A 12,062-nucleotide genomic window follows, 5' to 3' on the forward strand; every position below is an offset into this window, starting at 1 on the left:
TTGTTTCTCATTTCTACTTCCAGCAAATTATGAGATAATATTTTTCTCTGAACCACAGTCCTTCCCTCCAAATTATAGGCCTAATTAATTATCAATACAGCCATTTAACAGCATAGCACAGCAAAACAGATTATCAGACAAAATGAATATATACAGCAAGTATACAGACTGCTGATTGTAGTTGTCACAAGCCTTACAAATGATACATTAACAATATTCAGCTAACACATGAACCTTAACTTAATTTGAAAACGTAAACTTTTGAATTATGTGAGAGAAACCTATATGTTTAGAACTCCTGGAGGTAACTTTCATATTTCAGGGCATTAATTATGAAATTACGTACATTCCAAATAGAAAGCACATTATTTACTTGACGCAAGTAAATAATTTGGACTGAAATTGCATCAGTGAGCAGGTATTTAACCAGAGATGTAATTTCTAATATCGTTTTTCTCTGTCATGTATAGTTTTCACTCCATGAACATCATGCAGAACGACAATTACATTACCACTAGACTGAGTCAGCATCAACCCCGCCGGTGCTCTACCATGTGAGTTACTCAGAACGGCATTTCCATCACATTCCCATTAATTCTTATAAGGTATCACTTACTTTTCTTAATACCTAATATAATAAATTTAATGCAAAAAGAGCAAGAAGTATCAGCAATAGGCTTCAGATATCAAATCTGATTTTGAAATGTCATCATAGCAACAGAATATGGTTACCTAATGTCCCAAACCATTTATCCATGGAATTTCTTTCCGAGGAGATTTAGCCGATGGAAAGTTGCATCAAAGGAACAAGAAAACATATGTCGAGTTAAAATCCCTATTATGTAGTTGTAATATGTGTTATCTGAAAATTTGTATTTAAGTGTTACTACCAACATAACAGGACATACTAGTGATCAAATGTAATAGGTTTTCATATTTTCAATACATATATCACCTTGATATAGATGTTGATTCCCCTAGGGAATCAGAAATATGTGTTCCAAATAAGTAAATTTATAATACCAATATAAATGGTCCGTTATTGGACATTATACATTTTCCAGCTAACTCATTCCTGGTTGCCAGTGTTTCGCCCCCATGTGCTAGGCTGGGCTTATTAGTTGGTACCTAGAAAATTTATAATGTCCAATAACGGACCATTTATATTGGTGTTATAAATTTACTCATTCGGAACACATATTTCCGATTCCCTATGGGAATCAACATCTACATCATCTGATGGTCAAACAGGCATCAATTTTTGGTAGTGAGACAAAGTCTCTCATAGTGCATTAGCACTGCCAGTGGCTACAATTAGCCTACGCAGTGGCCTCCAGGGTATGCACTAGCCATGTGTCTTGGTAGGTGTGCTAGGTACCAACTGATGAGCCCAGCCTAGCACACGGGGGCGAAACGCTGGCAACCAGGAATGAGTTAGCTGGAAAATTTATAATATCTAATAACGGACCATTTATATTAGTATTATATATCAGCTTTTCGAAAACCAAATACATTTCATTCAGTCAACAAGTGTTATTATATCTGGCATACAGTAGTAACCCCCGGCAGTAATAAATTTGTAATTAACTTGTATTTGCTCCCAGTCCAAAAGCACTATCACTCTGCTGTGTCAAAGTCAGCTGTTAATGGCCAGGCTAATCTATGTTTCCTGGCTGACAGTAACATTATAGAAATAAATTCCTTATCATCTTCATTACTCTTATGTTTCAACACTGATGAAAGGTGTCCAAACTATCTACCACCTCTGCAAACTAAAAAATTGTTGAAAATAACCGTCATCTATACTATCTGATGTTCTTTCATTTCTACCACAAAATAGAATGATTATAATATGGTATGCAGCTGTTCATTCTTATCAACAATCGTGATGAGCTAACAGATGTTAAGTAAGTACTAGATATATAAAAATAAAGCAGGACTATTTAAGGAAGAAAATGAAGAAAAAATATTTTTAAAGAAAGCCAGTTTGTTATGGATTTTAATTAATTTCTAAAACACATTATCACCTATCTGATTTCAGTATCACAAAGAGGAAGAAATATAGCAGCATGAGCAAATTACATGTAAGATATTTTAATTAATGTAAGCCTACAAACCAAATGTTCAATTGCTTCTCGCATTCATGTACACTGACCACAATGCCAGTATTCTCAACTTAACCAATTCTTCACGTGAAAAATATTTGAAGTACACAAATGGTCAAATTTAATACAGGGGCTTTATAACTGTACTCAAATAATCATGAAAACATCCTTGCAACCAGAATTTAATGTTAAAAGTATGATAAACAAGATAGATCTTTGAGCACACAGTTTGGAAAAACTATTACAATCTACTCCTAGAACATGTTACACACTGTAACGCAAGTTCAACATGAAATAATGAGAAGGTTCTACAGATGGGTATCTTACAGAACACTTTAAGGTGAGTAGAACACTAGAAATGGAGATTTTTTATTTTCAACAAAAAAATCAAGAATTTCCTAGTCACGGTCACTTGATGTACTACCTGTTAAGGACCTGGTTTAGGAACCATGATTTCCATTTTACAAGTCCTATTTAGAAAGATACAGTAGAATCTCGATAATTCAAAATCGGTTCATTCAAAATGCTGCCTAACTCAAAGAATCTCTCGTTCCCGAAAACAAGAGACATGGTGTTGCATGTTCTTTAAATTGTTTAATTCGAAATATGGATAATTCGTAATTCGAAGAACAATGTCGGTCCCAGTATTGAAGTTCAGACTTTTAATTGTAAATTGTCCTTCATTTTGTTAAAAATGTTATTTTACGGCGTAATTTAAATTTAAAATTCTCCGTGTCATGATAGAACGAGTCTTCCGGAATGTGCAGGCATATCTTTTTGCACTTTCGCTTTGACTTTGGTGTGTCTACAGCGTGCTTCAGAGATGCTAAGTTCTAGTGAAATCATAGTTCTTTTGTATTCTTGTAGTTACTCCTTTTACTTAAAGTTCTAGTGTGCAGTAATAAACTTCAAAGTACTTATATGTTATTAATACTGTGTTTTAGTTTATTGTTATGGTATTTTAGTTTAGGGCACATGTGTTTGGTTTTTTTCCTATTGCGAGATGGCTAAGCGTCAGTATTCTTCCAAGACACTCAGTGAGAAAGTGAAAATTATAAGAGAGGTCGGCAAAGGACAAGAAACGAAAACAAATAGCTAAAGACTTTGGAATACCTGTGTTCATGCTTTCAAAGTTTTTAAAAAATCGTGAGAACATAGAAGCTCAGGAAATGCAGGATGTAAATACAGCAAAGTGAAAGCACATTTGAGGAGCTAAACACTCTGATTTGGAAGTACAATTGATCGAGTGGTTTCGGCATATTCGAGCGAACAATATCCCTGTTGATGGTGAGATTATTCAGGGGAAAGTGAATGAACTGGCACTAAAGATGGAGCTTGAGTTTCAGTGTTCAAACGGATGGATTCAGCGTTTTAAGGAATGGCACAATATCACGGGCCGGCAGTGTGCAGAGAAGCAGAATCAGTGAATACTGGCGTTGCAGAGAGTTGGCGAGAAAGCGTGGCTCACATAACAATTCATATGCACAGAACAATATCTTCAACACCGATGGGACTGCATTGCTTTTTAATGCTGAGCCCCAACAGACTTATGGTTTTAAGGGAGAGAAGTGCCATGGTGGGAAATCTTACAACGACAGGGTCACAGTCCTTCAATGTCGCAATGCGGACGGAAGCGAGAGACTGCCTCCATTCGCCAAAGGCAAGTTCGAGAAGCCACGATGTTTTAAGGGCATCAGGCACTTTCCGTGCAAATACAAGTCGTCTAAAAATTCCTGGATGACAGGCAAAATTTTTGAGGAGTTGCTGGTATGCCTTGAGCGCAAAATGGCATGCCAGGATAGAAAAATACTTCTGTTGTTGGATGAGCACGCTGCACAGAAACATGATTTAATTTTAAAACATGTGCATCTTCTTTTTCTGCCGGCCAACACTATGAGCTACTTGCAGCCCCTAGATCAAGGTTAATTTCATCTGTGAAATGTGCGTACAGAAAATGACTGGTGCATTATTTTCTCCATGAAGTTGCTAGAAAAATTCCGACGAGAGAAATACGCAAGTGGAACGATACTGATGAAATGCGGAGTGTGACAGTTGCCTGGGATGCCATTCCTTCATCGACAATCAAGAACTGCTACATCAAGTGTGGTTTTGGTTCGTTAAATGAAGTAAAAGAAGGAGAAGATGACGACAATGAAGATGAATGGGAGGAGTAACGGCAAAAGTCCGATGTCTGTATAACTTTCACCGAATACATTGCCATAGACCATGCGGGGACTACTTGAGAAAAGCGAGATCCCACCATGATGATCAGCTGTGGTCACATGACGCCAGAGGGAGATGCAGCTACAGCTGAGACATGAAACAGTAAATACGTAATAGAGGTGGAGTGGTATACTGACAATGAAAAATGGTACAGCGTTCAACTCATGGGAAAGCAGGATAACAGATATAAAGAAATCAAGAAATAACATTCTTGTTTGAAACAGTTCAGTCTCACAATAGAAAAGTCGATATCAGTCTCTTGGTAAGGAACATACCCTCCTCGGACACTAATGCACATTTTGCACCTGTTATTTATGCTGTCTACTAAACTGTTGAGGAGTCCTTGAGAGATATTGTCCCACTCCTCTCTCAAGGTAGTTTTCAGTTCTTGCACAGTTCAGGGAGGGGGAGTTTGTTGAGAAACACATCTGCCAAGAGCATCCCAGACATGCTCTACAGCATTTTAGGTCCAGGGAGTCCAATACAGCAACAGTTCTGTGTGGCCGTGCATTGTCATCCATAAACAGGAAGTTTGGATATAGCGCACCCCTAAAAAACATGAACATGGTCCAGAATAATCTCTCTGCAATACTGCTGTGTTGTAATGGTACCTCACTCAAAGATATGCAGCGGTGTTCGGCCATTGTGCATAATGCCTGCCCACACCATAATGTGAAAGCCATACCGATGATGCTCATGAACATTCTGTGGTGTGTAACGTGTTCCTCTCTCTCTCTACACTAACTGGTGGGCAGAATCACTTGTCACAGTGAAACCAGATCTGTCAGAGAACATCACTCTGGACCACTGTCGGTGCCCCCAACCAATCTATTCCTTACACCAACAAACTCTTTCTTGACGATGGCATGGTTGAAGTGGGATGCATTTAGCAGGCTTCCAAGCATACAAACCAGCCTGATTTAATTGCTGCAGAATGGTTTTGGCAGATACACATGTACCGGTAGTGGTTGCAAGATCTGCAGCTATCTGATGAAGAGTAAGATGAGTGTTCCCTTTCACCGATCCTCATGCGGTGTGGTGGTCCTACGAACACCAGCATGCTTTCGCATAGCATTTCCACCTTCAGCAGCCTTTTTTTAATAGCAAGATGACACTTTTGGACACATCCATTACTGTTGCCACAATAGTGACACTTTCACTGGCTTCGAATGGTCCAACTGCTCATCCACAATCGTATGCACTCAAATGATGTATTGTGTCTTGCAGCCATTCCTTTTACAGTTAAGCCACCTGTTTCCATACCACACGGACTTGACCTTGTTTTTTACAACACCTACAAATACGTTCAACAACAACCTCATCCAACACCCCATGCATGAACTGTCGAATGAATACAGAGCTTACGTGCACTGGCTTTGGTGCAGACAACATGTCCTGCCCTCTCCATTGCCTTTTTCTCATTGGTCAGTTGTTCCTTAGCAATTGTCAGGCAGTGTACATTGAGAATTATTCTCCATAGGCAGCCTTGGAGTGGTAAAATATGAAGAATGCTAAAGAAATAACCTCTGCAGTCCCCTAAAAATTAAAAATGAATCCCATCCATCCATTTAAATAACATTTAAATTAACTCCGTTAGTGTACTTGAAAGTTTCCCTAAATAGAATGTACCGTACATGCAACCTTACAACAAGAATCAAGACTTCCTTTGAACTGATAAAATGAAGTAAAGCACAAATGTTGGTTGTAACTTGGTCAATACTTCCAATGAAGATGTATAAATTTCAATGTTCATGTATTACATTATGTTTATTGATTCGTTAGGTTACATATGATATTGTTGGCAGCATAAGGTAGGCCCATTCCTGTCAGCTAAATCAAGATCAACCTATCATGTTAGTTATAACCTGAATAAAGAGCACAAGAATTGGTACAGATTATCTGGAAATTTTTAGCTCCTGAACATCTGGTTATGTCTGATACATTTAGCTTTTTAGTATAAAAACTCTCAGCACAGGGTCTATTCTCACTAATACTGCTACGGATGTTTTCATGTCACAACAGAAATCTATGGCATGTACATTCAACCATTCAGACATACTGGCTTTATGTTTACATTTAATTTTTCCAAACTTAGTCTTCTATTTGAGCCTGATGCTACACATGACCAAACCTATATCTTATTTGCTCATGCCTGCAATATGCTTAAAAATCCATGGAACTTAACTACATGAGAGAAACATTTCAACTGCTCGAATGATTTGAAATGCACCTGCTATGTGAAACTATATCCTTCTTTCAATGTTGTGGGTTATATTCTTTCATGCTGTTTGGATATGTGCTAGTATCGCGCCTTCCTTGAGTCCTCTTCAATATTATCACTCCTTTCCATCATGTATCCCTGCACTGAAATAGGGTGAAATTTGAACAAATAAAGAAACATACTGAGAGAGCCAACAAATTCAAATATAACCCTTTAAACTGAAGTAATATACTGCTGGTCGCTATCCTAAAAAGAAGGAAGAATAAACAAACAAAAATAGAAACACTAGCTACACCATTAGTTAATTAAAAATCTCTCCTGACTCAAGTCCACACTGATGATGAATCCCAGAAAATGAAACATGCTGTATGTTCCCCTGGAATCCTGGAAGTACTCTTTCCCTATCGAGACATTTTCAGTCTATTCATGATATTAAACAGGAACACTGCATACAAGAACCTATGTGAGAGTATCATTTGTTGAAATACTACATAGTACACACATTTGCTTGTACTGTAAGTGGCTGCTAAAATATCTGTAATGAATGGATCTACTAACAGAAACATTATAAAAACAAGGTTCTTTCTAAGAGGATCCATTCTGCTAAACTAAAAACAGATCCAGGATCACATAAATACTTTACATTTAATTCTTCCTCATTAGTAAGAAAGATACAAAAAACAAAATAGTCCACTGTTCCTACACCGAAATTTCTGGAAACTACCAAGGCAAACTTGAGCAACCATTTATGAAGAATATATAGGTTAAACATATAAACCTCACACTTCTGTATTCCACCATTTCTGTGGCAATTAAAGATGTTAATACTTGCAAAGCTGAGTACTTACTGACACTGCCTTAATTTTGAGCATTTGGGTGATATTTTTGAAGTACTGTTCAGGTGTAATTGCCTGCAAGTCATTGTATACAATTTTCCTGCAAGGAAACAATTAACATAAATCATCAAAAAAAAAGAAGTATTGTAATATAAAATACAGAAAGAACAGTAAATTTCAATAAATATAAAGATTAAAACAACACACACAATCTTATATCTAAATAAGCAAAATTCATGTTCAAAAAGGTTTCATTAAAACAAGCGCGGTAATACAACAAAAGCAGAAAGGGGTGAATCAGAGAGAAAATAAGATATATATAAAGAGAGAGATATAATCACCCCAACCACTGCTGATTCTCTTCCCCTGGCTTCGTCCGTAAATAACTGATATCCAAGGGGCAAGCAAGAAAGAAAGAAAAGGGATCGATTCTCGTTAGTTTATACGAACACATTTCTTCATGAAACAAAATTAGAGGAAACGTACAGAAAATTTAATTATGCCTTATTGCTAAGACATAAACCGATTTCACCATGAATTTTTCTTTAAAAGACAGCATGGAACGAAACAGTAAGCATCACTAAAATATTCTACAACATATGAGAACATATTTTCCTTTAATTTACTGTAAAACAATCAATATTAAAAATATAAGAGCATCAAAATTAAAATAATATATTACTGCTGACTTACCCAGTCTGATGTAGAAGATCACATAGCAGAAAAAGAATATCTACTTCAAGAGGTGTTATCTGAGACATCATCTGTGCTGACTGTAAAAACTGTTCTGTAATGCAAGACAAAGTACTATATAACAACAATATCATTTGAACCCATTTTAAACTAAGAGAATGGTCAAGTTTCATAATAAACCTTCACCCTTCTGTCAGAGTTTAAGTACATTAAATTATCTCAAAGTGCAACAATTTAAAAAAATTCAGACCAAACTCAATGAAAGGAATGGTAGCTAGCTATATAACTACGTAAAAAAAATCCTATATTATAAGAAATAGGATAAAAGTTATGCAATAGGCTTACCTATGCATGAAACAAATTCCCACAGCATCCAACTTCTAAAATTACATGCAATAATTTGGAGGTACTATACATATTTTCTTATTCTATAGCAATTCATATTCAGTTACAAGCTGTCCACTGTGTGCAAAGTGTAAAAATATAGCAAAGTGCCCAAAAGAACTAGCCCTTATAGTAGCAAACTGGTGGTCATTTGCTGAAATGTCTCAGTGGACTGATTATAAGTGAAGATCTGGTCACAATCCCCAAGAATGAGGGCTTAGTTCAAGCTGAGATAGCTGATACAAGGTGGTCAGTAAAAATCACAATTCTCCATGCAGTACATATAATGCAAATGTTTTTCAACCATCATAAAAAAATTAATATCAATTAACTAATTGCAAATCAAGTCATATACAGAATGACAGGAACGTAAGTATGAACACATAATAAGATAAACACAACAACTAGCCAGCATTGGAAGTGAGAGCAATAGAAAAGGAGATAAGGATAAACACAAAAACATGAAAGATCAAGGACAATCTTCACACACTGCCATTTTCAAATAGATATGCTTTCTTCTCATCAATCCCTAGGTAAACAACAATAATAATGTTATTGTTTTTATGTCCCACTAACTACTTTTTACAGTTTTCAGAGATGCTCACGTGCCAGAATTTTGTCCCGCAGGAGTCCTTTTATGCGCCAGTAAATCTACCAACAAGAGGCTGACATATTTCAGCACCTTCAAATACCACCAGATTGAGCCAGGATCGAAACTGCCAAGTTGGGGTCAGAAGGCCAGCGCCTCAACTGTCTGAGCCACTCAGCCTGGCAGGTAAACAACAGATCGAGAATCTGTCACCTGGGTGACTGCCCTAAATGCAGATCAATGGTGACTGATCCCAATTCTCCTCAGCTCCCAATGAGCTTGTTTCTGCCTCCCAGCTTCAGTAGGAGGATGGGGTTCAACAGTTATTAAAGGGGGGCTATCTTGAGAGATCTTGGGTCTTGATGTGATATGGGTCGGTTGAGAAGGAAGCCAGATAAAAACAAGAAAAGAGAACAAGGTAAAGATAACAATGAACACAGGTGATAAAAGAGTAGGAACACAGGACAAAGAAAAAAAGCAGATTATCAAGACAGTTCCTCAATGTATTGATATCCACCCTTTTGATGTAGCTGGGAAGTAGAAACAAGCTTGTTTGGAGCTGAGAATAATGGGAATTGATGAGAAGAGAGCCTATCTATTTGAAGATGTAGAAACTCTTCTAGTCCTTTTGTGTTTTCATGTTTGTTCTAGTCTCCTTTTCTATTGCTCTCTCTTCTGACGCTAACCTGCCATTGTGTTTATCCCATTATGTTTTCCTATTCATGTTCCTATTTTCTATACAGTAGAAGTCCGTTATAGCGAGAATTCACAACTGCAAAATAATTACTCGCTATAGAGGATTGTCGTTATATAAGATTTTTTTGAGTTGGGAAAAAACCCATACACATTACAATTGGTAAGTAACGGCAATCAGTTTGTTCAAAACTTGCGTTTTCGCGGATGATATCTACACTACGGCTTACTCGTTTGTGATTTTTCAAAATCCGATACTACGTGAAAGTGGATGTTTAATTTCATTCTGAAAAAATCCTAACCTAACCATATATGTATCATGAAAATATATTTCAAGCACACGTAGAGAAATGATAACCTCCTCGCTACAAATTTACATGGAAATAGCTTTTCCGAAATTTAACTAGACATGAGAAAATATAAACTATCCTCAAAATCAGTGACGTACTCTGCCATATCTTGGGATGTATCACATTCTTACTTAATTTCAGTGTGTAACATTAAAATTAAACGATCGTTTACGTCAGCTTTTAATTTCGAGTTAACAACTCCTCATAAGTTATGATTTCGTTATGGTCTGTCTTGAGAATTGATCACAGAGAAGGGTCCACCTATTCAGTACCATTCAATACCATTACAATTCCTATTGGCCACGTCATTTACGTATTTATTATGGAAACGTGTTATCCTCTTTCATTTTGAATTTTCTTTTAGAGAACAGCAGTCAACGGGTATTACTAATAGACTCGAACATCGCCTTCAAATGTTGATGAAATAACTCACAAGTGTATTTAGCAAGAAAACGATACGGTTCGATGATCGATCGCATTTCGTGGCAAATGTTTCAGTTTTCGATAATTTAAGATAATATATAAATTTTCAATTTTACATGAAATTTATTACATGTAATCACCTTCGAATGTCGACGAGTAAGCTTGCAAGTGCACACAGCGAGAAAACGGTACCGAAGATCGCATTTTGTGGCAATCGCTTGCGTTTTCTTATTCAAACAGCGTCACCTAACCTAACTTAACCATGTATGTACCATGAAAACATACATCAAGCGCCAATAGAAAAGTGATAACATTTTTGCTATAAATTTCGATGAGAATAGCCTTACCAAAATTTAACCAAATGTGAAAAAATATAATCTAACCTCTGAAATCAGTGAAGCGCTCTGCTGTCGTGAGGTGTATCAGATTCTTAATGAATTTCAGTGTAGAGTATTAAAATTAAGCGATCGTTTACCAAGCCTTTATTTCTAACGAGTTAACAACTGCTATTGACCATGTTATTTACATATCTATTATGCAAATATGTTCTCCTCTTTCATTTCTGACTTTCCCTACGGAACAGCAGTTGATGGGTATTACTAATCGACTCCAACATCACCTTCGAATGTCGACGTGAGAGCTCGCAAGTGCACATAGCAAGAAAACTATACCGTACCAAAGATGATCGATCGCATTTTGTGGCAAACATTTCAGTTTTCTTATTCAAACAGGGTCACCTAACCCTACTTTACTGTACTATATGTATCATGAAAACATATTTCAAGCGCCAGGAGAAAAATGATAACCTTCTTGCTATAAATTTACATGATAATAACCTTTCCAAAATTTAACCAGACGCGAGGAAATATAAACTAACCTCTGAAATCAGTGATGCATTCTGCCATATCTTGATGTGTATCCCATTCTTACTTAATTGCAGTATTTATCAGAAAAATAAGCGATCGTTCACTTCAGCCTTTATATTTAACGAGTTAACATCTGCTATCGGACACGTTATTTACGCATTTATTACGAAAACATGTTCTCCACTTTAATTTCCATTTTTCTTTATGGAACAGCATTCGACGGGCATCGACTCCGACATCACTTTCATATGCCTACGAGAGAGCTTGCTAGTAGACATAGCTAAGATGATCGACTGCATGCAATATAATGGCTGAGTGCATAAATACTGGTAACAAAAAATCATGCATGCTTAACCACTCGTAACAACGGATGCGTCAGTGATAGGGTTCTCACCTTAACGAAAGAATAATACACAGTTTAATATGGGAAATTTGAAGGGATACACAAAATCTCACATTATAGCGGGGTTCTCATTATATGCCGTATAAACTTCTACTGTATATGACTTTTTTTTTTTTTTTTACAACTTGCTTTACGTCGCACCGACACAGACAGGTCTTATGGCGACGATGGGACAGGAAAGGCCTAGGAGTGGGAAGGAATTGACCGTGGCCTTAATTTAAGGTACAGCCCCAGCATTGGCCTGGTGTGAAAATGGGGAAACAACGGAAAACCATC

At 36.8% G+C, this 12,062-nt stretch overlaps 1 protein-coding gene across 3 annotated transcripts in view; it reads right to left on the reverse strand.

Annotated features, from left to right (window-relative positions):
* The window catches only part of aralar1 (calcium-binding mitochondrial carrier protein aralar1), a 404,690-nt gene that overhangs the window by 160,612 nt on the left and 232,016 nt on the right, over positions 1–12,062 (reverse strand). For all 3 annotated transcript variants that reach the window (XM_067143121.2, XM_067143122.2, XM_067143123.2), the window contains 2 exons: positions 8,079–8,172; positions 7,398–7,485 (listed from right to left, as the gene is read on the reverse strand). In XM_067143121.2, the coding sequence (XP_066999222.1) occupies positions 7,398–7,485; positions 8,079–8,172 (182 nt within the window). The remainder of the gene's footprint in view (positions 1–7,397; positions 7,486–8,078; positions 8,173–12,062) is intronic.

Source organism: Anabrus simplex, chromosome 3, assembly GCF_040414725.1.
Source record: "Anabrus simplex isolate iqAnaSimp1 chromosome 3, ASM4041472v1, whole genome shotgun sequence".
NCBI lineage: Eukaryota > Metazoa > Arthropoda > Insecta > Orthoptera > Tettigoniidae > Anabrus > Anabrus simplex.